Source organism: Mastigoproctus giganteus, chromosome 9 (assembly GCF_048544385.1).
Source record: "Mastigoproctus giganteus isolate SK-2022 chromosome 9, ASM4854438v1, whole genome shotgun sequence".
Taxonomy (NCBI): Eukaryota; Metazoa; Arthropoda; class Arachnida; order Uropygi; family Thelyphonidae; genus Mastigoproctus; species Mastigoproctus giganteus.
The window spans coordinates 179,527,119-179,554,142 of record NC_143583.1 but is presented as its reverse complement, the minus strand read 5'-3'; the positions used below and the strand labels follow the sequence as shown (position 1 = coordinate 179,554,142).

The 27,024-nt window shown below is 36.3% G+C and overlaps 1 protein-coding gene across 2 annotated transcripts in view; it reads right to left on the bottom strand.

The window, feature by feature from the left end:
- The window catches only part of LOC150080916 (programmed cell death protein 6-like), an 80,733-nt gene that overhangs the window by 18,388 nt on the left and 35,321 nt on the right, over nt 1–27,024 (bottom strand). For both annotated transcript variants that reach the window (XM_090381232.1, XM_090381233.1), the window contains exons 4-5: nt 15,679–15,837; nt 3,626–3,735 (exon numbers count right to left, since the gene is read on the bottom strand). In XM_090381232.1, the coding sequence (XP_090237358.1) occupies nt 3,626–3,735; nt 15,679–15,837 (269 nt within the window). The remainder of the gene's footprint in view (nt 1–3,625; nt 3,736–15,678; nt 15,838–27,024) is intronic.

Sequence of the window (27,024 nt, the reverse complement as noted above, 5' to 3'; positions counted from 1 at the left end):
TCTGAGACAGTATTTAAATTCTATAAGGTGGGACCAACTGATGATGTTACCAACAGCAAATTAAAAATGGGAAGCATTCAAAGAATTAATCTTGGAAGCTACTAGGCTTTTCATACAACAAAGAAATATTGTTCAAGATTTAGGCCTAAATGGATGTCAGATGAACTAATTATACATGTGACAGAGAAGAAAAATGCATGGGATACATTTAAATTAACATGTAACACAGAAGCCTATGATAGACATAAGCTGGTCTGTAACCAAGTTACAAAGGAGGTTAGGCAGGCGAAGGCAGATTATGAGAAATCTTTGGCAAAGGATGCAAAGAAAAACAGCAAAGTGCTCTTTACTTATACAAACTCTAGAAGAAAGGGGATGAATCAGATTGGTCCACTTGATATCGATGGTTCAACTGTTGATGATCCTGCTCAGGTAGCTAACAAACTAAATGAATATTTTGCATCTACATTCACGCATGAGGAGTTATTCAGGGAGGGGAATGCCAAAGGTGTATTCAACTCTGACAGTAAACTGAAAAAGAAATTGTTGAAGATAAACATAAGAAAGGCACCTGGGGCGGATGGAATCTATCCAGTTATATTAAAGGAGGTGGGGCAAAGGAAGTAAGCAAACCCTTAGCCATAATTATGAGAGCTTCCCTGTACTTCGGGGAGGTACCCATGGACTGGAGATGTGCAAATGTGACCCCAAACCACAAAGGAGGATCAAAAGTAGACACAGGTAATTAAAGAACCTGTTAGTTTAACTTCTGTTCCAGGGAAATTAATGGAGTCACTGATTAAAGAAGCATTGCAGGATCATCTAGACAAGACTTCAGTTATAGCGCGGACACAGCATGGGTTTGTTAAGGGGAAGTCTTGTCTGACAAATTTGATTGGATACTATGATGTAGTCACAAAGGAACTGGATGCAAAGAATAACTTTGATATCATATATTTGGATCTTAGAAAGGCTTTTGATCCTGTTGCACCTGGAAGACTGCTGCACAAATTGGAGCAGTGTGGCACTGGAGGCAAACTGCTGCTATGGATAAAAGGATGGTTGAGTGGAAGAAGACAGAGAGTGGTAATCAATGGACGTTGCTCTTTGTGGACTAATGTTATTAGTAGAGTCCCTCAGGGTTCAGTGTTCGGTCCATTGTTGTTTTCTGTATTTATAAATGATACTGATGATGGTATATCAGGCTTAATGTTCAAGTTTGCAGACAATACGAAGGTTGGCAGGGTTGTTAATGACAGTACACTGCTGCAACAGGATCCAGAAAAGTTGAGCAGATGGGCTGAGAGGTGGCAAACGAAGTTTAACGTTGACAAATGTAAAGTACTACATATGGGAAGCAGTAATCCCAGAGTAACGTATCAACTCTGTGGTACCACGCTGACAGTGGTAGAGAATGAAAAGGACCTGGGGGTAATTGTGCAGGCAGATATGAAGTTTTCTGAGCAGTGCAGATGGTCTGCAAGAGTAGCTCATGGTGTCTTGTCAATGATATACAGGAATTTTTCTAGCAGGGATAAGGAGGCGATTATCCTCTTGTATAAGGCAATGGTCAGTTCACACCTTAAGTACTGTATACAGGTCTGGAGGCCTCATTTTAAGAAGAATTTAGGGCTGTTGGAACGAGTACAGAGAAGGGCAACAAGATTAGTGAACAGAACAAAGGGTTCCTCTTACGAAGAAAGGCTTAAGTTTTGCAAATTACAGTGTCTGGAGACTAGGCACCGGCGAGGTGATCTGATAGAGGTATAAAGCCTTGAATGGTTTGAGCATGCTCAATGCTGATGGGATTATTCCTCTTGCTCACAATAATCGCCTGAGGGGCATAAATTCAAATTGAGGAAAGACAATTGTAGGATAGATGTGCAGAAGTTTGCCTTTAGCCAGTGGGTGGTTGATTGCTGGAACAAACTTCCATCTGTCGTTGTAGAAGTTGATAGCTTAAATAGATTCAAGGCAGAACTTGACAAACATTTGCAGCGAGGGGATGGGTGAAATAAGGGTGTGTGTTTTTTTTGTTTTTTTTGGCTGATGCTATATAAGTTTGCTTTCTTGCATCATGTGCCTTTGCTAATGCTAAAAACAAAGTACATAAATAAGTACTACAATCTATTAAGAAAAGATGAAATATTGGCACTGTTTAAAGAGAACTCAAAAAATCCAAAAAATTTTTCAAAAAATTAGAGAAAGTTTTGGCACCCATCAGATGACATTCCTTTTTCTACATTTTGGGTGCCACTACTGCAAAGTTAAGCAGATTAGTGTGGCATATGGGGTTTTTCAAAAAAAAAAAAAAAAAAAAAAGAAGAAGAATAAGCTGATTGGTGTAAAATAAATACTGAAAAAGAAAGGTAGGGAACAAAGAAAAAAGAGAAATAAGGAGCTACATTCAGTAATTATTATTGAACAGTCAGTGCTTTTGCACCATGTTTTGCTTGTAGTGAACTGGTCAAGTTGATAATTCACATCGTTTTAATTGTATCTCATATTGTGAATTAACCTTCAACAGCGAGTTGCCGAGGTATTGCACTGCTTTGAATAATTAATGCTTCACAGTGGAGAAGACTAATATTACTTATTCTTGGCAGATACCACCACCCAGACGGCACCATTTCGAAGCTTGTTGGCATACTCATCAGTGGGTGGACAGGTACCCTGTTGTTGCAGCAGTGACAACCCAATGTTGAAGTATAAGTCCACAATATGAGAAATGCCTGATGGTGTGTAATAAATAGTATAAACTAAGGCAATTATTTGGCATGAAGCAATGGGACTAAGCTTAAGATTCACAATTGAACAGTCAGTGCTTTTGCATCATGTTTTGCTCGTAGTGAACTGTTCAAGTTGATAGTTGGCATCATTTTAATTGTATCTCATGTTGTGAATCAACCTTAAAACATGGTGCAAAAGTGAGTTGCTGAGGTACTGCACTGCTTTGAATAAGTAACGCTCCACCAGTGGAAAAGAGTCTTATTAGTCTTCTCCACCAGTGAAGCGTTACTTATTCAAAGCAGTGCAATACCCCAGCAGCTCGCCGTGAAGATTGATTCACAATATGAGATACAATTAAAACGATGCCAATTATCGACTTGAATAGTTCACTATGAGCAAAACATGATGCAAAAGCACTGACCGTTCAATAGGGAATCTTAAGTGTAGTCCATTACTTCATGCAAAATAATTGCCTTAGTTTATACTATTACATACCATCATACATCTCTTATATTGTGGACTTTTACTTCATAACTGGGTTGTCACAATTGCAACAACAGGGTACCTGCCCACCCACCAATGAGTAAGCCAACAAGCTTAGAAATGGTGGTCTGGGTGGTGGTGGTGGTATCCGCCAAGAATAAGTAACATTAGTCTTCTCCACTGGTGAAGCATTAATTATTCAAAGCAGTGCAATACCTCGGAAACTCGCTGTGAAGGTTGATTCACAATATGAGATACAATTAAAATTATGCAAATTATCAACTTTAACAGTTCACTATGAGCAAAACATGGTGCAAAAGCACTGACCGTTCAATAGTGAATCTTAAGTGTAGTCCCATTGCTTCATGTAAAATAATTTCCTTAATTCAGTAATTATATATAAAAAACTTACCTGTAGGCTAACACAAGACTGGATATAATCATCAAAGTTGATGGACCCCTTTTCATCCCTATCAAATTTTTTGATAATGGTGTCATAAAATCTGTCAGACAACCGATAACCTAAAATGTTAAAACAATATATGATGATTTTGCATATTAAAGAAAATAACTGTTCACAACCTAAAGCATTCATTCACAAATTTTGTGATTTCATTATTATTTCTGTTATTATTATTATTAATAATAACAGAAGTTATTCCATCAGTCATCACCTTGAAATATTGACTGTGTTCTATGCAAGCAGGAACGTGTCTAATCCATATTATTATTATTAAATCCATTTATTTATTCATTCCAAAGAATAAGAAAATAAAATAAATCTGGAATAAATTTATTTCACATAAATAATTCCTCTTATAATACAGGAGTTCTCAAATATTTTTGCTAGCATAACAAAATTTAATTTCAATGTACCATTTTATATATATATATATATTTAAATAAAAAGCAGCTTAAATTCTCTGGGTAACTGCTCACTTTAGTTTGCGATGGAAAACATACATAACCTTTTAAACCTGAGAGCTAGGTACAATTAAAATGAGACAAACTAGTATATGCAAAATATTAAACAAGAAAATAATTATGATTGAAAAAATACACTAACTTAGAAACATTTGACAGCTACAATAAAACCTAAACTAGCTTTTAAAAAATATTAATCAAGCAAGTAATTATTTAAGGAAAAACCAAAACTGATAATTTTATACAATTGAGAGGTATAATTAAAACAAAGCCTAAAACTAGCTCGTGCAAAATATTAATAAAGCAGATAATTATTGAAAAACAAATACAAAAACTGATAAATTGATGATGTGACAGCTATAACTAAAATAAAGCCTAAACTAGCTTGAGTAGAATATTAATCAAAGAAATAATTACTGAAAAAAATATAAAAACTGATAAACTGATATATTTAACAGCTAATAATTAAAATAAAGCCTAAAATATCTTGTACAAAATATTAATCAAGCAGATAATTATTGAAATAATACACAAACTGATTAAATGATAAATTTGACAGCTAGAATTAAAATAAAGCTTAAACTAGCATGTGCAAAAGTTTCACCAAGCAAATAATCATTGAAAAAAAAAAAAAGTGGTATATAGATAAATTTGATGTGCTGTAATTAAAATAAGCTTAAATAGCTTGTGCAAAACATCAATCCAGTAAATACAAACCGATTGATTGAAACAAAATTAATAACTGATAAATTAATAACTTTATAGCTAAAATTCAATTAAATTCAGTTAAAATTAAGCATAAACTAACACATACAAAAATTAATCAAATTAGGTAATTATTAAAAAAATAAACAAACCGATAAATTGTGGTTAACAATAGAAAGTAAAATATGAGCAGTATAAGGTTGCATATTAATACACATTAAAAACTATCTGAATCTTCAGTGCAAAGGGTGTACCGTTTAGCCCCCATAGTTCTATATGTCTGGTTAAATCTTTGTTAATTTCAGTCTTAAATCAGGCTCAATGTTCAATCCATTCCTGTATTTATTCTTTATGTAAATCACTGAAAAAAATCCACATTCTGTTAGTATTAAATGAATCCATATTCATTAAACACTAACAGAAATTTCACAGCTTTATTGGAAAAATGGGGATATTCATTTCATCTTGCCAACCAAAACTCTGTTAAGTCCATCCTCTTGAACATTTGTTGAAGAACTCTATAACAGGCAAGTTCTATAAGGTCATCTTTCTCATATGTTGTTGTTAATGATTCTGGTAAGATGTCTTCAATAGAAAAGGGATCCCTGATCCTCATGGAAGATTTGCTAGAATGCACTCCTTGAAGTCTTCAGTATTAAGTTCTAACAATGTTTCTTTATATTGGCTGCAGTTCAGGATTCAGTTTAATTTCACTTTCATTGATGAAATTATACAAAATGGAAGAGAAGACACTTGTTCATTTTCTACTTCTTTGATAATGAAGACAACTTTTTTTTTTTCTTTTTTTTTTCCTGAAAGCGCTTTTTTGTCATGGACAGAATGGTTTAGTACAGAAACATCATTCTCAGTTCACGAGAATGATGTAGCACAGAAACCCTGTAGGCTCATTCAGATGTCAAAATATATCTGCCAGGTACACCACAGAAAAACACATTTTATCAAAATGAAGCAATTGCTTAAATATGAAGTTGTATTGGAGAGCAAAATTTGCACTTCTGAACAAAGTTCAAATAGGCAGTTTAACACATTTCTCCATGACAACCACCTAACTTTGGTATGAATAAGAATTTTATCATGCTTACTGCCCGTTTCATTAAATAAAATTGAAAATAATCTTAAATTTGTTTGCTCTTGATTTAATGAAATTTAACTTTACAGCTTTAATCAGAAATGTCTCTAAAGCAGCTAGAATTTTTATAGTGGCTACAGCCTCTCAATGGATGCTACAGTGAAAAAATTTTGCATCAAGAACAACTTTAATTTGGGCAACAACTCCACTGTTTTTCTGTCAATGCATGTGCTCCATTGGAACAAACTCCAACACTTTTTTTTTTTTTTTTTTTTTTATTCATTCTATGCCAAGAACCCTCAACAAACTGGTCTAATTTTTAAAGAATATCATTTCAAGTAGTACAGTCAAGCAATGGTTTGCAAAACAATAACTCTTCTTTGACTCTTCATCTTCAAATCTTATAAATTTAAGATGAGCTATGTTGCTAACATCGGCACTTTCGTCCAATTGAATAGAATAATACAGGCACTCCCCAACTTACATAAATTAGCCTTTACATAAGTTTTTGCTGGCCAGTGCAAACTGAAAAAAATATGGAAACGTATTTTGCATCCGATAAGAATAAATGGAGGTATTGTGAAAATATCACAATGTGAACCCAATAACACATTGTTTTATTTTATTTTTTTTTGGTAATTCTTTCCAAGAAGTTGAAATTTTCGCTATATAACTAAGCTATTTATCTCTCTAAAAGATCATTTTTATAATGAAAATTGCACAACAAATAAGCACAACACAAAAAACTTTTAAACTAAAGGATGCAAAAACAAAACATGTGGCCAACACATTTACAAATGCTGCTATTGAGGAAGGGCTACACAATCCGGCCAGAGAATGCACTGCACTTTCATTGTTATCATATGTTCCATTATAAGAATCAATTTTGAACACTTCTGTGATATTTTTCTGCAGCACATTTCTGGAGGTCATGACCGTAAAACAATTTGCACTTTCCAGTTTATTGGGCTTTTCTGTTAGTGCAATCTATTATAAATGGGTAGTACATTTTTACTGCATTTGAGATAATTATTTTATCTCAAATGCAGTATTATTTTATCTGAAATCTTCAATCATAAAAAAGCATAAATAAATTTTCAGAATCTTCTCTTCATTCCTATTTACTTATTACAATGATTATTATTATTAATAGTCATATGGTGCAAGGAAGCCTGAGGCTTATGCTGCACCAGGAAAAAAAAAAGTTCCCGAATTACCCTGAGAGAGAGAGAGAGAGAGAGAGAGAGAGAGAGAGTCAAAAGTAGAAGGGAATCACCAAGAAGGAGAAGAATGATGATATCCAGCTCAGGACCCTGGGTGTGCCAAGCCCATACTCACCAGATGTGAGCTCCCAAGGGAAAGCGACCAATGGAAAGTACAAGTAAACAAAACAAAATTGATTTAGAAATTAAGATGAAAATGATTAAGTATGAAGCAGGACAAAGTTTGTCATCTATTGCATGGGAATTAGGTCTCGCTGTTTCAACAGTGAATACTATTTTAAAGGGCAACACATGTATAAAAGAACATATTAAAGGATTAATGCATTTAAGATCAATAGTGATCACAAAACAGTGTTCAGGTGCTATATTGAAGATGGAAAAGTTATTAATAATATAGATGGAAAATCAGATTCAGAAGCAAGTGCCCCTAAGTCTAATGGTTATTCAAGCAAAAGCAAAAAGTATTTACAAAGATATTAAGAATAAGTATGGTGAACCCCAAGCCAAGTTCGTGGTAAGCAACTGGTGGTTTAATAGGTTCAAGCATCGCGCTGGTAATGTTACAGTAAAATTTTTTTTAATTGCACACTTTTGTAATTTTTCCTGCGCACGAGGTCGAAAAATTGAATAAATAATTCTATTTACATGTTCGCCAAACATTTCTTTTTTACTTCAATCAAATTCAGCATGCATAATTGTGAGTGCTGCATAAATTAAGGGAAATTCCGACATGTAAAATTCGACTTATGTAGAGTTCCACGGACTGCAACCCTTACGCAAGTCGGGAAGTGGCTGTATTTACTAACCCCTTATCTTTTTTCACTTAACTATTCCTAATATTTGAAGCCGTGCTTTAAAATAATATTGCCAGTTCAGTTCTCCAAAAACTAAACTGGCCACATCTTTAGCTGCTGGTAGCAGTAAAGAGTCTCCAAATGTATGAGGTTTTTCATGCTTTAGCTATTCTTAAACTAACTTTGTAAGATGCCTCTACAGCCTTCATATTAACTCCTGAGGAGGACATTATTTGGCCTTTACTTTCTGACAATCAGGCAATCTTCTTTGGAAATATTCCAAAGGCTTGTGTTTTAAGTTCACATGCCTGGTTTCAAAATGGCATATAAGAAGGGAAAGTTTCATTGAATTTGATGTTTTGTAACAAATCACACACTGGGGATCAGGCACACTTTCTTCTCCAGTGCATGTAAAATAGCTAGGATTATACTTCCTTATATATGTAGACAAAGCTGAAGCAGTTTCCTTGACTGACCTGCAAGTCGAAGTGCTGGCTTCTGGCAGCAAACAGTCAGCACTTTTCAAACTAACAGTCATGTTGCTTTCATGAGGTCTTTTTTAAAGACCCAGTGTTTAACCAGTCATCCACATTACGATGCAAGATAAATCAAACTGTTTAAAAATACCAAACATGCATACACATGCCTGTCTGTATTGTAACTGTGATGTTAGGGTTGACAATACTGACATTAAAGATATTATGAATTTTAAAATACTAAAATGGTTTGAATTGAATTTTATTGGCGCATTAGCAACTAAGGCTATAAATACTAAAATGGAAAACACTAAATGAGATAAGAATTAGAAAACTTAATAAAAATAATAATATTAAAAATGTGCTAGATAGTTATTACTAAAACCAAAGGCACCTCCGTAGCCAGGTGGGCAGGAGCAGCAGTGTGTAGCACACACTTCTTGATTAGACCGGGGTTCGAGCCTGTGACCACCAAATACAGAGGATGCAGAAAGGTCAGGGAATAACCACCACATATCCCTGAAGCAATATGGCCTTAGTTGCTAATGCTCCTAAAAACCAAATAAAAACTGTGCCTATATTTGAGTTGGGAGCTAAAATAACTTATATAACTAATATTAATTATTAATATTTGCACATATAATATACTAGTGTGATTAAATTACAAACAAAATAATTATTTTTGTTTGAAAGAAGTAAATTTTGGATAACAAAAAGATGGATCTTATTACAGAAAAAAAAACAAAAAAAAAAAAAAGTTTTCTGTTGTCCTGCTAAATGCTATAGTATTTACAGTGGTAAATGATGCAAGAAAGCAAGTTTATACAGCAAAAAAAAAAAAAAAATCCAACACTTCCCATATCACCTGTCCATCCTTTCTAATATTATGTCTAGGTCTTCCTTCAATTTATTCAAGCTTTTCACCTCTACAGCACCAACCAGATGAGCATTTGTTCCAATAATCAATCACCCACAGGCCAAAGACAAATTTCTGCACATCTTCCCTGCCTCAGTTTGAATTCATGCCCCCCCCTTCATGTCTCCTCTGACAAGAGGAAAGATTCCATCAGTACTGAGCTTACTCACTCCATTCAATGCTTTAAACACTTAAGTCAGATCTCCTTATAGGTGCTCTGTCTCTAGGTGGCACAGCAGTTTGCAGAACTGAATCCTTTCCTAGTGAGAAAGGCTCCTTTCTTTCTGCTCCTTTCACTAATCTTGTTGCCCTTCTCTGCAACCATTCCTACTTATCCATGCCATTCCTCAAAGGAGGCCTCCAGACCTGTATTTAGTATTCAAGATGTGGCCTGAATATTGCTTTAAACAATTGGATAATCACCTCCTTATCCTTGCTGGCAAAATTCCTGTATATCATTGACAGATACCCATAAGCTGTCTTGGCAGGCCTGTGGACACTGCCCACAGAACTTCATTCCACAATTATCCCAACATCTTTTTCATTTTACACTTTCCTGAGTATGGTACTACACATTAATCTGGATTACTGCTTCCCATATGAGGTGTCTTGCATATGTCGATATTAATCTTCGATTGCTATTTCTCAACACATCTACCTAATTTGCTTAAATCTTGTTTCTACAGCATACCCTGGTTATGTTATTGTGATTAACTGCCCTGCTAACCTTCGTATCATCTGCAAACATGTCTCATCAGTTCATCTTTAGCCTTGAACAGTATCTCATGGTCAGTATAAAAGTCTAGTAGCGTGTACAATTGCATCTCTGAATGATTCCCACTTAAAATTTTCTGTTTGTAACTTCATTAGTTAGTCCCACTATATAGAATCTGAAAACTGTCTGAGACCATTATAGACACCTTTATGAAAGTAAAAGTCCTTCCCTTTGGCTTTGATAGTAGTCAAGTCTTTAAGTAAATCCCATAACCATAAATGTGATCATTGTCTCCTAGTGGGTTTTCATCTGCAAATCATAATGCAGGAAGGGTTGCTGCTAATAATCAGAAAAAGAGTATTGTGTTTTCTTGTTGCCTCTCTAACATGCTGGTGTAAAAAAAATTCATACAATATATCCATATAAGTCTTGCTACCATGTGAGTGACCAATCAACAGGATCCAGTCAATATCTGTAAAGTAAAAATTCCCCACTATAAGATATTCTTATTTACTAGCCCACTCTAGTTCAAAACAAAGCCAAATTGAGGTTTTAAAAAGATTAACTTAGAAAGACTGGCTGACCACAGGCACGGATGAGTTATATAATGCTGCCCATAACACCACATATTAGTAAATATATATATATATATATATATATATAGCTTATGTTCTATTTGTTTTTTAAAATTTTTATCCTTTTTTTATTACAGTTGCATTCCAGTAAATAGTGATTGGTGTACCACAGTGGGCTACATACCACAATTTGAGAAACCACGCTCTAATACATAAGTATAATAAACAACTTCCAGGCGCTTCCATAGCTAGGTGGGAAGGAGCAGCAGTGCGTAGCACACGCTTCTTGATTAGACCGGGGTTCGAGCCCATCACCACCAAATAGGGAGAATGCAGAAAGGTCAGGGAATGACCATCGCATATCCCGGAGCAATATGGCCTTAGTTGCTAATGCTGCTAAAAACCAACAAACAACAACAACTTTCATTACCTTGTTTAAAGAGCAATATCTTACACTTGACACTAACTTGACATGTAAAAATTATTTAGCTTCACATGTAAAATGTATTTAGCTGTAATTTCTTATACATTCTTCCACTATAAATATTCCAATTTTAAAGGTAAAGTGTTATCACCCCACTATAGTGCTCAGAAATATGGTAACTCTTTATATTACCATATTTTTATCGTGCCAATACACAATAAATATAAATTATCACATAAAGGTTTAGATTTCAACGCCAGTAAATGCATGATTCTGCCTCTGACACAGTAATTGCAAGTTAAATTATCAACTATAGCAGTGTTCCGCAACCTTTTTCTCTTCACGGCACCATGTTAAGTTATCCATGACATAACACAGCATATCAAAATCAAAATGTTAGTCCCCAAAAAGTATAGTTTACGGTAATATTAATATAAATATGCTATAAGTCATCTTGGAAGCTACTAGGCTTTACGTACCAACTAAGAAATATTGTTCAAGGTTTAGGCCTAAATGGATGTCAGATGAACTAATGAGACATATGGCAGAGAAGAAAAATGCTTGGGATACATATAAATTAACACATGACACAGAAGCCTACGACAGATATAAGATGATCTGTAACCAAGTTACAAAGGAAGTTAGGCAGGCGAAGGCAGATTACGAGAAATCTTTGGCAAGGGATGCAAAGAAAAACAGCAAAGAGTTCTTTACTTATGTAAACTCTAGAAGGAAGGGGGTAAATCAGATTGGTCCACTTGATATCGATGGTTCAACTGTTGATGATCCTGCTCAGGTAGCTAACAAACTAAATGAATATTTTGCATCGACATTCACACATGAGGAGTTATTCAGCGAGGACAATGCCAGTGTATTTAACTCTGGAAGTAAGCTAGATAATCTTGTAATAACTGAGAGCAAAGTGGAGAAGAAATTGTTGAAGATAAACACAAGAAAGGCACCTGGGGTGGATGGGATCTAACCAGTTATATTAAAGGAGACAGCAAAGGAAATAAGCAAACCCTTAGCCATAATTATGAGAGCTTCCTTGGACTCAGGGGAGGTACCCATAGACTGGAGATGTGCAAATGTCACCCCCATTCACAAAGGAGGATCAAAGGCTAACACAAGTAATTATAGACCTATGAGTTTAACTTCTGTTCCAGGAAAATTAATGGAGGCACTGGTTAAAGAAGCACTGCAGGATCATCTAGACAAGACTTCAGTTATGGCTCACACACAGCATGGTTTTGTTAAGGGGAAGTCTTGCCTGACCAATTTGATTGGATACTATGATTCAGTCACAAAAGAACTGGATGCAGGGAATAACTCTGATATTATAAACTTGGATCTTAGAAAGGCTTTTGATACTGTTGCACATGTAAGACTGCTGCACAAATTGGAGCAGTGTGGCATTGGAGGAAATTTGCTGCTATGGATAAAGGGGTGGTTGAGGGGGAGAAGACAGAGAGTGGTAATCAATGAACACTGCTCGTCATGGACTAATGTTCTCAATGGAGTCCCTCAGGGTTCAGTGTTGGGTCCATTATTGTTTTCTGTATTTATAAATAATATTGATGATGGTATATCAAGCTTAATGTCCAAGTTTGCAGACGATACAAAAGTTGGCAGGGTTGTTAAGGACACTACTGACGGTATGCTGCTGCAACAGGATCTGGAAAGGTTGAGCAGATGGGCTGAGAGGTGGCAAATGAAGTTTAACACTGACAAATGTAAAGTACTACATATGGGAAACAGCAACCCCAGAGCAACATATCAACTCTGTGGGTACTACACTGACAGTGGTAGAGAATGAAAAGGACCTGGGGGTAATTGTGCAGGCAGATATGAAGTTCACTGAGCAGTGCAGACGGACTGCAAGAGTAGCTCATGGTGTCTTATCAATGATATACAGGAATTTTTCTAGCAGGAATAAGGAGGTGATTATTCCCTTGTATAAGGCCACACCTTGAGTACTGTATACAGGTCTGGAGGCCTCATTTCAAGAAAGATATAGAGCTGCTGGAACGAGTACAGAGAAGGGCAACAAGGTTAGTGAATGGTACAAAGGGTTGCTCTTATGAAGAAAGGCTTAAGTTTTGCAAATTGCAGTGTCTGGAGACTAGGCACTGGCGAGGTGATCTGATAGAGGTGTATAAAGCCTTGAATGGTTTGAGCATGCTCAATGCTGATGGGATTCTGCCTCTTGCTTAGAATAATCACCTGAGAGGGCATAAATTCAATTCAAATTGAGGAAAGAAAGATGTAGGTTAGATGTCCGGAAATTTGCCTTTAGCCAGTGGGTAGTTGGTTGGTGGAACAGACTTCCATCCCTTGTTGTGTAAGTTGATAGCCTAAATAAATTTAAGGCTCAGCTGGACATGTATTTCGCACAAACGGAGGGGTGAAGTGGAAGTTTTTTTTTTTTTTTTTTTGCTGATGTTGCATAAGCTTGCTTTCTTGCATCATATGCCTCTACTAATGCTAATAAAGTGCTAATAAATTAGCACTTTATTAAACTAATGCTAATGCTAATAGAACCAATTATTATTGTTCCAACAATCCAACAGAAATTGGCTCATGCATATATAATCATTGTATGAACCCTAAATCATTGTAAAAAAGCAAAGCAAACCCAAAAAAAAAAAAATTATATTAGTATTAAACCAAATAACTACACTAACTTCAATGTGATACTTGTGCCTGCCTGTCTGAACACAGACGGCTGATGCGTGGCGGAATCGTTGGCAATGCAAGCCTCATTTCTTCGTCAGTGGATCTGAGTCTCTCCCTCTTTGATGTTTTAATTTCAGTCAAGGTCAAAAAGCCCAGTTCACACAAATATGTAGTCGATAATGGTAATAACACATTAACTGCCATCTCAGAGCTACTTTCCTTATTGACAACCAAATGTGTCCAACTGCACTTCACAATGTTTTAATCGCAATGTTCTGTCCATCTTCAAATCTGTTAGCTTCTCTTGTACATTCATTGGAAGAGATTTTGTATCCGCAACAAATGGGTCACGAACCCAATTTAAATCTTCAACGCTCTCTCCAAAATAATCCTTGAACTTCTGCTCAAGTTATCTAAATGTTCTTTAATGAAGTCCATCACCACTTTATTACCAGCAGCAAGTGGCCATACAGTTGAGAATATCTCAAACAACCATTTGCAATGCGTTGTATCCACAAATCCAGCTTATACCGAAAGCCTTAATCTTATCGATACTCAACAAAACGAGAAATATCAGAAGTGAAAACATACAAATAACTTTAAAAAGCAAGTGTTGGATACTTACTCGCGAAAAATAACTTTAAAAAGCAAGTGTTGGATGCTTACTCGTGAAAAATAATTTACTGCCGCAGATGTAGAGCATTGTGTTTTAGTAAAAATGGCATATTGTGAAATAGTAGCATTATAAACATATATAAAAACTATAATTGGGAGTAAATAATGTACAGTTAATTTCTTACAATAGGTTCTCAGTTGTAAATTTCTAATCATAATACTTATAGTATTATTTTTAGGTATACAGCTCCAGCAAAGTTCGTGGCACACCTGTCATCTTGTGGTGGCACACCGGTTGCAGAATGCTGAACTATAGGGTAACTCATCCAACAATGTTGAAGATGAAAATGACTTAGGGGATATAATACAGTCTAACATTAAGTTCTCTCAACAGTGTAGTAAGGCTACTAGGACACAGCATAGGGTTCAGTCAGTGTTATAGATGAATTTTTCCATGAGAAATAAAAATCCCACTTTATAATCAATAAAGACTACATTTTGAATACTGCATGCAGGTCTGGAAGCCTCCTTTCAGAAAATGATACCATTAACTGTTAACAATCTACTGTTAACTCCCCACACGCTTCCTGCAACAATTCATAAAACTGCATTCTGAAGTAGTAATATGATCTGAAGCAACATCACCATTCAATTTTAAAGGCCTCTACACAAACAATCAATGAAGTAATTTTGTTTCAAGCACACTAACATTGAGGTTAAGGTTCAAATTATTATCCTGATAAATGTATGTAGGCATACAGAGTGAGTAGCACATGTAAGGTGTGCATTACTTTTCAGATATCCCTTGTATAAGCTTAATGAATGAGGAATATCCTTCATCCTAATAATTTTTTTGCCCTCCTATCCCAAAATCTTCCAACTCCAGCAAGTTGGTATACAGTATTATTACTGTTCATTAAAATACACTGTTTTTTCGGTATTATTTCTGTTACTAAGTTTAATTTAAATCATTTATTAGTGCCATAATATCAATTTTATATTTCCAGTCTGGTCTACAGTTATGCATCTCCAGTCAAAAAAAAATCCACTAATAGTCACATTTTCATGGAAGAAATTAAAAATAGTTAATTAGGGATGTTCAAATTTCATAAAATAATTATGGCTAAAAAACAGCAGCATCTGTCAATGAATACATTCTCATTCACAAACAAAAGTGATATTATCCAAAAAATATATGAATAAGCTATTCTACATACTCGAACAGAAAGAATTCTATTCTGAGCAGAATTCTCAGAAAATGAAGAATAGATTTATTTACTAAAAATGTAAATAAATTTTTAGAACACTTTTAAACTACAAACATGTACTTACCAAAACTTGTGATGGCAGTTTTTAATTCATTACGGTCAATACTTCCTGAGTTATCTATATCAAAGCGACGGAAACAGTTTACCCAATCAGTGATATATTTCCACAGTGAAACAAACTCTTCAAAACTGACGGTACCACTGTTATCTCGATCAAACATTCCTAGTGAAAGATATTTAAACTACCAAATTATTTTAGGATAAATACAAATAGTTTAATCATAGCTTTGAAATTACTGTTAGCAAGGAGTTTTAATATTAAGTTACAAAAATTGTCTTTTGTAACTTGATATTAAAACAAGAAAGAACAATTTGAACAGGCAAATCTAGAATGTTGCAGATATATAGGTTCATATCCAGTATATTATAAGCAATATATATTGTTCATATAAAGTGTATTGTATACTTGTACAGTATACTATACAGGGTGTTTCAGTTAAACGTTTCAGAACTTCTAAGAGGGGTAGGGTACATCCTGACAACTCGAAATCATATAGCAATGTGGGGTCGGAAATGCTTTCCTGAAGCGGTGTTGTACACAGAAGCACCATAAAGAAAACAGACCGTAAGTAAGAAATCGTTTTAATAATACATGAAAAGAAGCAAAAGGTACATGGATTAAAGTAAGTGTTTGAAGTTTCTTCCAACGGCTACAATGCACGCCTCACATCTCCGACGAATGGACATCCAAACATTCTGGAATACTCCAGGCGAATTTCGAATTTCTTCGGCAGCTACTGCGATTCTTGCAACCAGCTCCTCAGCATTGTCAACAGGGGTGTCATAAACTAGCGATTTCATATGACCCCAGAAATAAAAATCAAGACATGATAGGTCGGGTGACCGAGCAAGCCAACGCACGGGACCACCACGTCCGATCCACTGTTGACCAAATGTGACATCCAGGTAGTTACGAACATCTCCGCTATAATGGGCATGGGCTCCATCGTGTTGGAACCACATTGTCTGTTGCGTCGATGCAGAAATCTGTTCATCTCTCAAAAGTTGTGGCAATACTTGCTGCAGAAAGATCAAGTAGATAGGTCCGGTTAGACCTATCTACTTGATAATCCATGTACCTTTTGCTTCTTTTCATGTATTATTAAAACGATTTCTCACTTACGGTCTCTTTTCTTTATGGTGCTTCTGTGTACAACACCGCTTCAGGAAAGCAATTCCGACCCCACATTGCTATATGATTTCGAGTTGTCAGGATGTACCCTACCCCTCTTAGAAGTTCTGAAACGTTTAACTGAAACACCCTGTATAGTGTAATGCCTCCATAGCCAAATGGTCAGGAACAGGAGTGCAATAGCACATGCTCTTTGAGTATACAGGAGTTCAAGACCCTGACTACTAAATACAGTCGATTTACCAACCCTTGCTGAACCAGCATGGTAGATTATGGTCCATTTCATTCAATATGACTTGTTGAGGAGGCCCCCATTTATTTATTATATAGTACGCTGGTTTTTTTGGTTTTTTTTATAAGATGGTACTCCAACTGCTAATTACACCATAAATTTTTGTGGTGGGGGATGCTTTTTGTTCCCCCACCACCCCACTGTTCCCCCACCACAATGGGCATGCCACACTATCTGCAGGGGCCATCTTCCCTGCCGATCCCTTCCTTCTGTTTCCTACCCTCCAGTCTTCTGCCCCCCCCTACTTTTCTCTTACAGAATGTTTTTTTTTTCCCCTCATACCCCACAGGTCTAAATCTAAATACATTAAAATTATTGCCCAACCTATTAGGCCCTAGAACAAGTTATCAGCGAACAACCCTACACTCTGTTAAAATTACAACCGTTGCTCAACAAACAGCGATCATCTCATTCCCAAATCTGTTCCTAGCCACTGAAATCTCAGGAAAGTAGGTGGCAGAACCCACCAGAGTACTCTAGCATCAGTGGTACACCCGGTCAGCATCCCCGTGGCACGATGTGGTAACGTCAGGTCCCACTAGGGGCTTGGTAGCTAATAGACTGGAAGAACAAAGAGCACAACACAATATATTGCACATGACCGCACACACACCTTCAAATCTCTGGCCTGGGAGAAATCCCAGGAGCCTTTAGACACCAACATACCTTACACAATAAACTTGAACAAACTTGGGTTCATTTCTCCACAGACACGGAAGCAAAAAGAAGTGAGAAGCATAAATTCATTTCTTAAATGCAAAAAGGACATGCCTATCTGAAATTATTCAAGTTTATGCCCAGTTAAAACTTTGTCTAACATACGTTTGTGGTTTTAAGGAGTTCATGAAAGTGAAGCAAAGTCCAGGTGCTCAGGAGGAAAGACATAAGTGGTTACTCCACAAGTGAAAGACAAAATCCTTCCAACAGTCTGTCTAGTTCTTCATGAATTTATGCCCCTCATGTGTATAGTCTGAGCAAGAGGAAGAATGCCAACAGCAGTGAGCTTGCTCAATCCATTCAAAGACTTAAACACATCAATCATATCACCTCCAGACGCTGCAATTTGCAGAACTGAAGTCTTTCTTGGTAAGAGCACCATTGCATTTCCCTCAACTAATCTTTTTGCCCTTCTCTGCACCTGTTCCAGTAGTTCTACATATTTCCTAAAATGAGGCCTTCAGACTTGTATGAACTACTCAAGATGCAGCCTAATCATTGCACTCAGATTAAGAAATATTTCAGTCATTTGGGACCCAGTCTGTATACATCATTATCATTAGCCATTTTCAATCCACTGCAGGATGAAGGCTTCTCCAGCAACTTTCCAGTTCCTTCTGTTTTGTGAAATGGCCATCCATTTACTACTAACTCTTAAATTTCATCTGTCCATCTTCCAGATTTTCTTTTGGCTCCTCTTGGGTACCATTCTGTTATTTTCTTAGTCCATCTGTCATCATGGGTATGTTTCTTGCCAAAGTCCATTTCAGTTCTTTGGTTTTGAATAAGAATGTCCTTTACTTGTCTTTACTGCCTAATCCATTTTTCTCTTCTTATCCAACAGTCTGATTCTTAATATAATTCATTCCATTCTTCACTGTGTAGTTTCAGCTTCTCTCCCATTCTTTTGGTGAGTGCCCAATTTCACTTCCGTAAGTGATGGTGGGGAGTATACATTGGTTCATTATTTTACATTTAAGACAAATTGGGATATTGCTCCTCAGTATGTGACTATATTTCTTGAATGCTATCCATCCGAAATTTATTCTTCTCTTGACTTCCAGCCATTTATCATTATTACAGCTAATAACTTGTCCCAGATAAGTATATGACTCCACCTTTTCAATTACTGCTCCTTCAATCATTATTTCCCTTTCTGTGGCATACTTGTTCATCATTACTTTTGTTTTAGCAAAGTATATATATATATATATATATATATACATACATATATACATATATATATATATACATATACACACATATATATATATACATATACACACATATATATATACATATACACATATATATACATACATATACACACATATATATATACATATACACATATATATACATACATATATACATATATATATATATACATATACATATATATATATATATATATATATATAGAGAGAGAGAGAGAGAAGTAGAAGGAACTCACCAAGGAAGAGAAGAATGATGATATCCAGCTCAGGACCCAGACCCTGGGTGTGCCAAGCCCATACTCACCAGATGTGAGCCCCTGGGGTTGAAGAGTGTGCAACCAGGTTATGCTAGTGCACTGCCATTGCAATGTTGAATCAGTTTGATGTGACATATGCACTGGGAAAGCAAAAATGAAAGGAGTGTGTGATAGGTCAAATGGCTGTGAAGAGTGTGATAAACAACTGAACAATAATATATTGAGTGGGCCAGTAAATTAGAACATCTTATAACAGGGAATTTCAACTTTCCAGATGTTGACTGGAACCTGTGACTTGGTCACTCACACAGTAGCTGAAATTTTGAGTATTTATCAGATAACTGCTTTCAACAACATATTAGAGAGGCAACATGAGAAAGCAATAATACTCTTAATCTGATTATCAGCAGCAACACTTCATACATCTCCATATAAGAGAATCCCAAGACAGCATTGATCATAATATACTGATGTGGGATCTATTTCAAGATATAACTACAGTTAAGGGCATAAAGGAAAGGGATTTTGCTTTCATAAAGCAAACTACAATAGTCTTAGACTGTTTTTAAATTCCTTTCAATGGGACCAACTGGGGATGTCTACATTCATGAATGAGGAATTCTGTAGGGAAGTGGAGGCCAGAAGCTTATCAAACTATAACAGGGAGCTAAATGGTTTTGTAATAACTGAAAGCAAGGTGAAGGAGAAATTATTGAAGTTGAACATAAGAAAGGCACTTGGGGTGGATGGGATCTTTCCAGTTATATTAAAGGAGTCAGCAAAGAAAGTAAGAAAACTCTTGACCATGATTATAAGGGCATCCTTGGACGTGTGGAGGGTCCCTCAAGGACTGGAGATGTACAAATGTATCCCCAATTCACAAAGGGGGGGGGTCAAAATGTGACATGGGTAATTACAGACCTGTTAGTTTAACTCCTGTTTCAGGGAAAATAATGCCACCACTGGATAAAGAAGCACTGCAGGATCATCTAGACAAGACTGCAGTTATAGTTCAGACATATCATGGATTTGTTAAGGGGAAGTCTTGTCTGACCAATTTTATTGGATACTATGATGTTGTAACAAAGGAACTGGATGCAAAAAATATATTTTTGATATCATATACTTGGATTTTAGGAAAGCTTTTGATACTGTTGCACATGGAAGGCTACTGCACAAATTGGAGCAGTATGGCATTAAGGGCAAGTTGCTGCTATGGATAAAGGGATGGTTGAATGGGAGAAGACAGAGTGGTAATCAATGAACACTGCTCATTGTGGACTAATGTTATTAGTGGAGTTCCCCGGGGTTCCGTGTTGGGCTCATTGTTGATTTCTGCATTTATCAATGATACTAAAAAATGAATGAAGCTATATCTGGCTTAACATCCAAGTTTGCAGATGATATGAAGGTTGGTAGGGTTGTTAATGACAGTACGCTACTGCACCAGGATCTAGAAAAGTTGAGCAGATGGGCTGAGTGGTGGCAACTGAAGTTAACATTGACAAATGCAAAGTACTGCATATGGGTAGCAGTAATTCCAGGGTGCTGGAGGGAACTGGAAAGTTGCTGGTGGGGCCTTCATCCTGCAGCGGATTGAAAATTGCTAATGATGAACCCCAGAGTAATGTACCAACTGTGCGATACTACACAAAGGGTAGTAGATAATGAAAAAGACCTGGGGGTAATTGTGCAATCAGATATGAAGTTTTCTGAGCTTTCCATGAAAATTATGCAATCAGATATGAAGTTTTCTGAGCTTTCCATGAAATTTTCAATCATATAAAAAACATAAATAAATTTTCTGTATCTTCTCTTCATTCCTATCTTTTCAGTTTCATAAACTTGTTACTCTGTATCTCACTTGAGCATATCGTGTTAGTTGCAATTTGTGCATGCCATGTTCTTTGTTATTGATTGCTTATCTTTTTTACTGGTTTAAATTTTACAAACCAAAAAAAATAAAAAATGCCAGTGAACAGAAATATCAATAATTATGTACATATTGCAGCATTAATTAAGCTATCTACATAAGTGTAAGTTTATTTTTATTTTGCCAACCTGTGGAAAATATTCTTCCGATTTTCACATATAATTTAATTTTGTTAATTGATAAGGAGATAAAGTGTAAATTTGTGATATATATTTTTGCTTTTATAGTAATGGATAACATTCCTCCTATTTTCACTTATTAGAATCACCATTTAATAAATTAAAATTCAATTTGAAAACGTGATCACAATTGCCACCCCTTACTACATATCGTATATAGTGAATGGTATTTTATTATGGAGAGTTCATCACAAAGTGATTTGATAATATAGTGAACCAATCGTAACGCAGGGGTCCACTGTATTTCTGGCATCCCCTTGCCTAAATAAATTCCTCATGTGATGCAAAATATCTATTCAGTTTCTCAGCAACCTATTTTACAGAAAAAATGAAGATCATGTAAGGGAGTTTCACCATCCAAACGGTAATTATTTTTCAACCGGACCTCTTGTACTTTTTTTTTTTTTTTTTTTGGGTTCTTTCATGAACAGAACAGGATAGCACAGATTTCAGCAGGCTAAGGATTATCTTGTCCTGCTAAATATTTGTCAATCAGAAGTCTTAACCACTATAATTCAGTCTGTTCTTAGTAATAAAAATAAAAAAAATAAAAAAAATTGTATATCCACAAGTCACTCTGAAACATATTACAATGACAGCTTTTTTTGAGACTGACTGGCCTCTTATAAGTTGGTTTCAGTTAGCACATCTCTGATAACTTGGGAATAATGAAACAGTGTTGTGTGAATTACTGTGCAGTATAAAGAAGTTAAAACTTCAAGTATTTAATATAGCAGAAGCTGTAAAGTGTAGAAGTTACTTAGGACAAGATAGACATTGGTTTACTGAAACCTTTTGAACTTTCTGATTTGCATTGCTGGCCACTGAAAATATAGAACTCCAAGAATTAAGCAGTTTAACCAGTGATTGGTTTTTTATTATAATAACATAATTAGTAAGATAAAATAATTTCAAGTGAAGAGATTATTACAGAGTACAGTTAGAGAATAACAAGCTCTTGGAAATGAATAAGTTTTTTTTGAAAAATTATGCTGTGTTTTCACTTAATTAACGTATTCAATTGTGCTCAATAAATAGTTTTGATAGTCCTAGTCACATTCGTTAGCTTATTTTTAAATTTAGATTTTATAAGTTACAACTTAATATTCTTAGAGACTTTTTATCAATAATTTGGCATGAATATCATATCTTGTAACCAGTAACTCGTAGTGTAGTGCATAGTAGTTGAATTTTAGTGTTTTAATTGTGGTAAATAAGTAGCTCAAAGGTTCTAATCAAATAGGTTTGCATATATTTTTTGTTTTTAGCTAGGAAATTTTATTATCTAATAAGGCTATCACTAATTTATCACATTACAAACATAATGTAAATACAAATTACACCACTACAGTATAGCACAAGCAGATAATGTAAACTTGATAGTTTAATATATTTAAATATATAATTATGTATCACTGCTGCATAACCTGCAAATAGAATACTGTTATTACTGCGTTTAGGTTTAGTGTAGTATTTTAAAATTAAATTGAATTTAAATGGAAATCATGCTTCAGGCTAGAACAGCAAAGCAAACACCTCAACAAAGCAGTGATTGCTGTGGCTTGGGGGAGAACTGAAGGAGGGAAGTTCTCCGAAGAATAATGGTCTTACAAAATGTGCTACTAGTTTAATTTTTACAGATCGATCTAGAACAGGGCATGATAGGGTCAAGGGATGGTCAGGGCATGATAGGGTCGCATTAATTTTCTAACTCTTTGCACCAAACACACTGTGTGTGTGTTTGGTGCAAAGAGTGAGAAAATTAATGCGAACTTGGCATTCTGAAGTTCTAATCTCATTTAATGAGAGCTTGAAAACTGATCATTCACACAGGCCCTTGAAGAAATTAAAATGGAGTGCTCATCAAGCTCTCAGCTGCTCATGTCAACACCAGAGCTTACACTTGTGCAAAAAGCAACAATCTCCGAGGCAGAATGTGCTGATCCCACAGGAGGTCGTTATTGTCAGAAAAATGGGAAATATATTGTACCAGAATTATACATGGATTAAGACAGGCTTTTGTTTTGGTAAAGGTGACTACATCTCAGATAGTTTTTAAATTCTATACAGGGGAACCAAGTGATGATATTAGCAACAGCAAGTTCTAAATAGGAAGCATTCAGGAAAGTAATAGCAGAACCTACTAGGATTTACATACCAAATAAGAAATACTGTTTTTTGTTTGTTATTTGGTTTTTAGGAGCATTAGCAACTAAGGCCATATTGCTCCAGGGATATGCGGTGGACATTCTCTAACCTTTCCGCATCCTCCGTATTTGGTGGGCACGGGCTCGAACCCCGGTCTAATCAAGAAGTGTGTGCTACACACTGCTGCTCCTGCCCACCTGGCTACGGAGGCGCCATAAGAAATACTATTTGAGATTTACACCCAAACGGACATCAGATGAATTAATGAGACTCATAGCAGAGAAGAAATATGGATGAGGTGCATTAGCATTAGCAGAGGCATATGATGCAAGAAAGCAAGCTTATGCAGCATCAGCCAAAAAAAAAAAAAAAAAAACCTTCCACTTCACCCCTCCGTTCGTTCGAGATACCTGTCCAGCTGAGCCTTAAATTTATTTAGGCTATCAACTTCCACAACAAGGGATGGAAGTCTGTTCCACCAACCAACTATCCGCTGGCTAAAGGCAAATTTCCGCACATCTATCCTACATCTGTCTTTCCTCATTTTGAATTTATGCCCTCTCAGGTGATTATTCTGAGCACGAGGCAGTATTCCATCAGCATTGAGCATACTCTAGCCATTCAAGGCTTTGTACACCTCTATCAGATCACCTCGCCAGTGCCCAGTCTCCAGACACTGTAATTTGCAAAACTTAAGCCTTTCTTCGTAAGAGCAACCCTTCGTTCCGTTCACTAACCTTGTTGCCCTTCTCTGTACTCGTTCCAGTAGCTCTACATCCTTCTTGAAATGAGGCCTCCAGACCTGTATACAGTACTCAAGGTGCGACCTGACCATTGCCTTATACAAGGCAATAATCACCTCCTTATCCCTGCTAGAAAAATTCCTGTATATCATTGATAAGACACCATGAGCTACTCTTGCAGCCCGTCTGCACTGCTCAACATATCCGCCTGCACAATTACCCCCAGGACCTTTTCATTCTCTACCACTGTCAGTGTAGTACCACAGAGTTGATACGTTGCTTTGGGATTGCTGTTTCCCATATGTAGTACTATACATTTGTCAATGTTAAACTTCATTTGCCACCTCTCAGCTCATCTGCTCAACCTTTTCAGATCCTGTAGCAGCATATGTCAATCAGTAGTGTTCTTAACAATCCTGCCAACCTTTGTATCATCTGCAAACTTAAACATTAAGCTTGATATACCATCATCAATATTATTTATAAATACAGAAAACAAAAATGGACCCAACACTGAACCCTGAAGGACTCCACTAATAACATTATTCCACGATGAGCAGTGTCCATTGATTACCACCCTCTGTCTTCTGCCACTCAACCATCCCTTTATCCAAAGCAACAATTTGCCACCAATGCCACACTGCTCCAATTTGTGCAGCAGTCTTCCATGTGCAACAGTATCAAAAGCCTTTCTAAGATCCAAATATATAATATCAAAGTTATTCCCTGCATCTAATTCTTTTGTGACTACATCATAGTATCCAATCAAATTGGTCAGGCAAGACCTTCCTTTAACAAAACCATGCTGTGTCTGAGCTATAAATGAATTCTTGTCAAGATGATCCTGCAGTACTTCTTTAACCAGTGCCTCCATTAATTTTCCTGGAACAGAAGTTAAACTCACAGGTCTATAATTATTTGTGTCAGCCTTTGATCCTCCTTTGTGAATTGGGGTTACATTTGCCCATCTCCAGTCTGTGGGTACCTCCCCTGAGTCCAAGGAAGCTCTCATAATTATGGCTAACGGATTGCTTACTTCCTTTGCCACCTCCTTTAATACAACTGGATAGATCCCATCCACCCCGGGTGCCTTTCTTGTATTTATCTTCAACAATTTCTCCTCCACTCTACTCTCAATTATTAGAAGATCATCTAGCTCACTGCCAGTGTTTACTTCATCTATGGCATTCCCCTTCCTGAATAACTCCTCATGTGTGAATGTAGATGCAAAATACTGATTTAGTTTGTTAGCTACCTGAGCAGGATCATGAACAGTTGAACCATCGATATCAAGTGGACCAATCTGATTCATCCCCTTTCTTCTAGAGTTTACATAAGTAAAGAACTCCTTGCTGTTTTTCTTTGCATCCCTTGCCAAAGATTTCTCATAATCTGCCTTCGCCTGCCTAATCTCATTTGTAACTTGGTTACAGATCAACTTATAGACTTCTGTGTCATGTGTTAATTTGTATGTATCCCATGCATTTTTCTTCTCTACCATATGTCTCATTAGTTCATCTGACATCCATTTAGGCCTGAACCATGAACAATATTTCTTAGTTCGTATGTAAAGCCTAGTAGCTTCCAAGATAAGTTCTTTGAATGCTTCCCATTTTGAGTTTGCTGTTGGTAACATCATCAATTGGTCCCACTGTATAGAATTTAAATACTGTCTCTGACCATCGTAGTCGCCTTTACGAAAGCAATTACCCTTCCCTTTACCCCTGATGGTAGTTACCTCCTTGAGTAAATCCCACTTCAGCACACTGTGATCACTGCCATCTAGTGGGTACTGTATCTGCAGATTCTTAATGCATGAAGAATCACTACTGATAATCAAATCAAGAGTATTGCTCCCTCTAGTTGCCTCCCGAACATGCTGATTTAGAAAACAATCATCCAATAAATCCACAAAAGCCTTGCTAGTGTGTGAGTGACCAACCCAGAAATTCCAGTCAATATCTGAGAAATTAAAATCCCCCATTATAAGACACTCTGATTTACTGGCACACTATTTCCCTGTACAGTTTCTTATTATACTCATCAGAGTCATTAGGCCTATAGCACACTCCTACTCTCAATTTTGATCTCCCAATGCTTATGTCACACCATACTGACTCGACACTGCACTGTCCAGCGATGTCGACTGGCTTCACTTCCTTGGATTTTATGTGTTTCTTAACTAATAGCATAACCCCTCCTCCCTTCCTATCCTTTCTGTAGACGTTGTACTCCCCAAATTCCAGTTCTGCATTACTTATATCTGTGTGATACCACGTCTCTGATATCCCAATTATATCCCCCTGTGATGCTTTGAGCAATACCTCAAATTCATCAAATTTATTTACCAAACTCCTAGCATTGGTGTACACGCAAGTATACATGCACCTGTTCTTTTTCTTAGCTACCCTAACACAACCCATGTGTTTACTTGTACTCCAATGATTCCCAGCAGTCTCTGAAATATCCTGCATCTTATTTTCCAGGCTGCTGCTCATTCCAATAGAAGCAGTGCAAGAATCACTTTCACCTCTGCCAGTGGCTACTGTTAATCTATTAGTCCTTGTATCCCCCCAATCTAGCAGTTTTCCAACCCACCTAACACTGCCTCGATAGCATCTGCAAGAATGTTTGCTGATGCTATCGAGGCATCCGAATGTTTGCTGATGCCTCGATAGCATCAGCAAACATTCTTGCACCCTTTCTATTTAAGTGTATCCCATTCCTGTAGA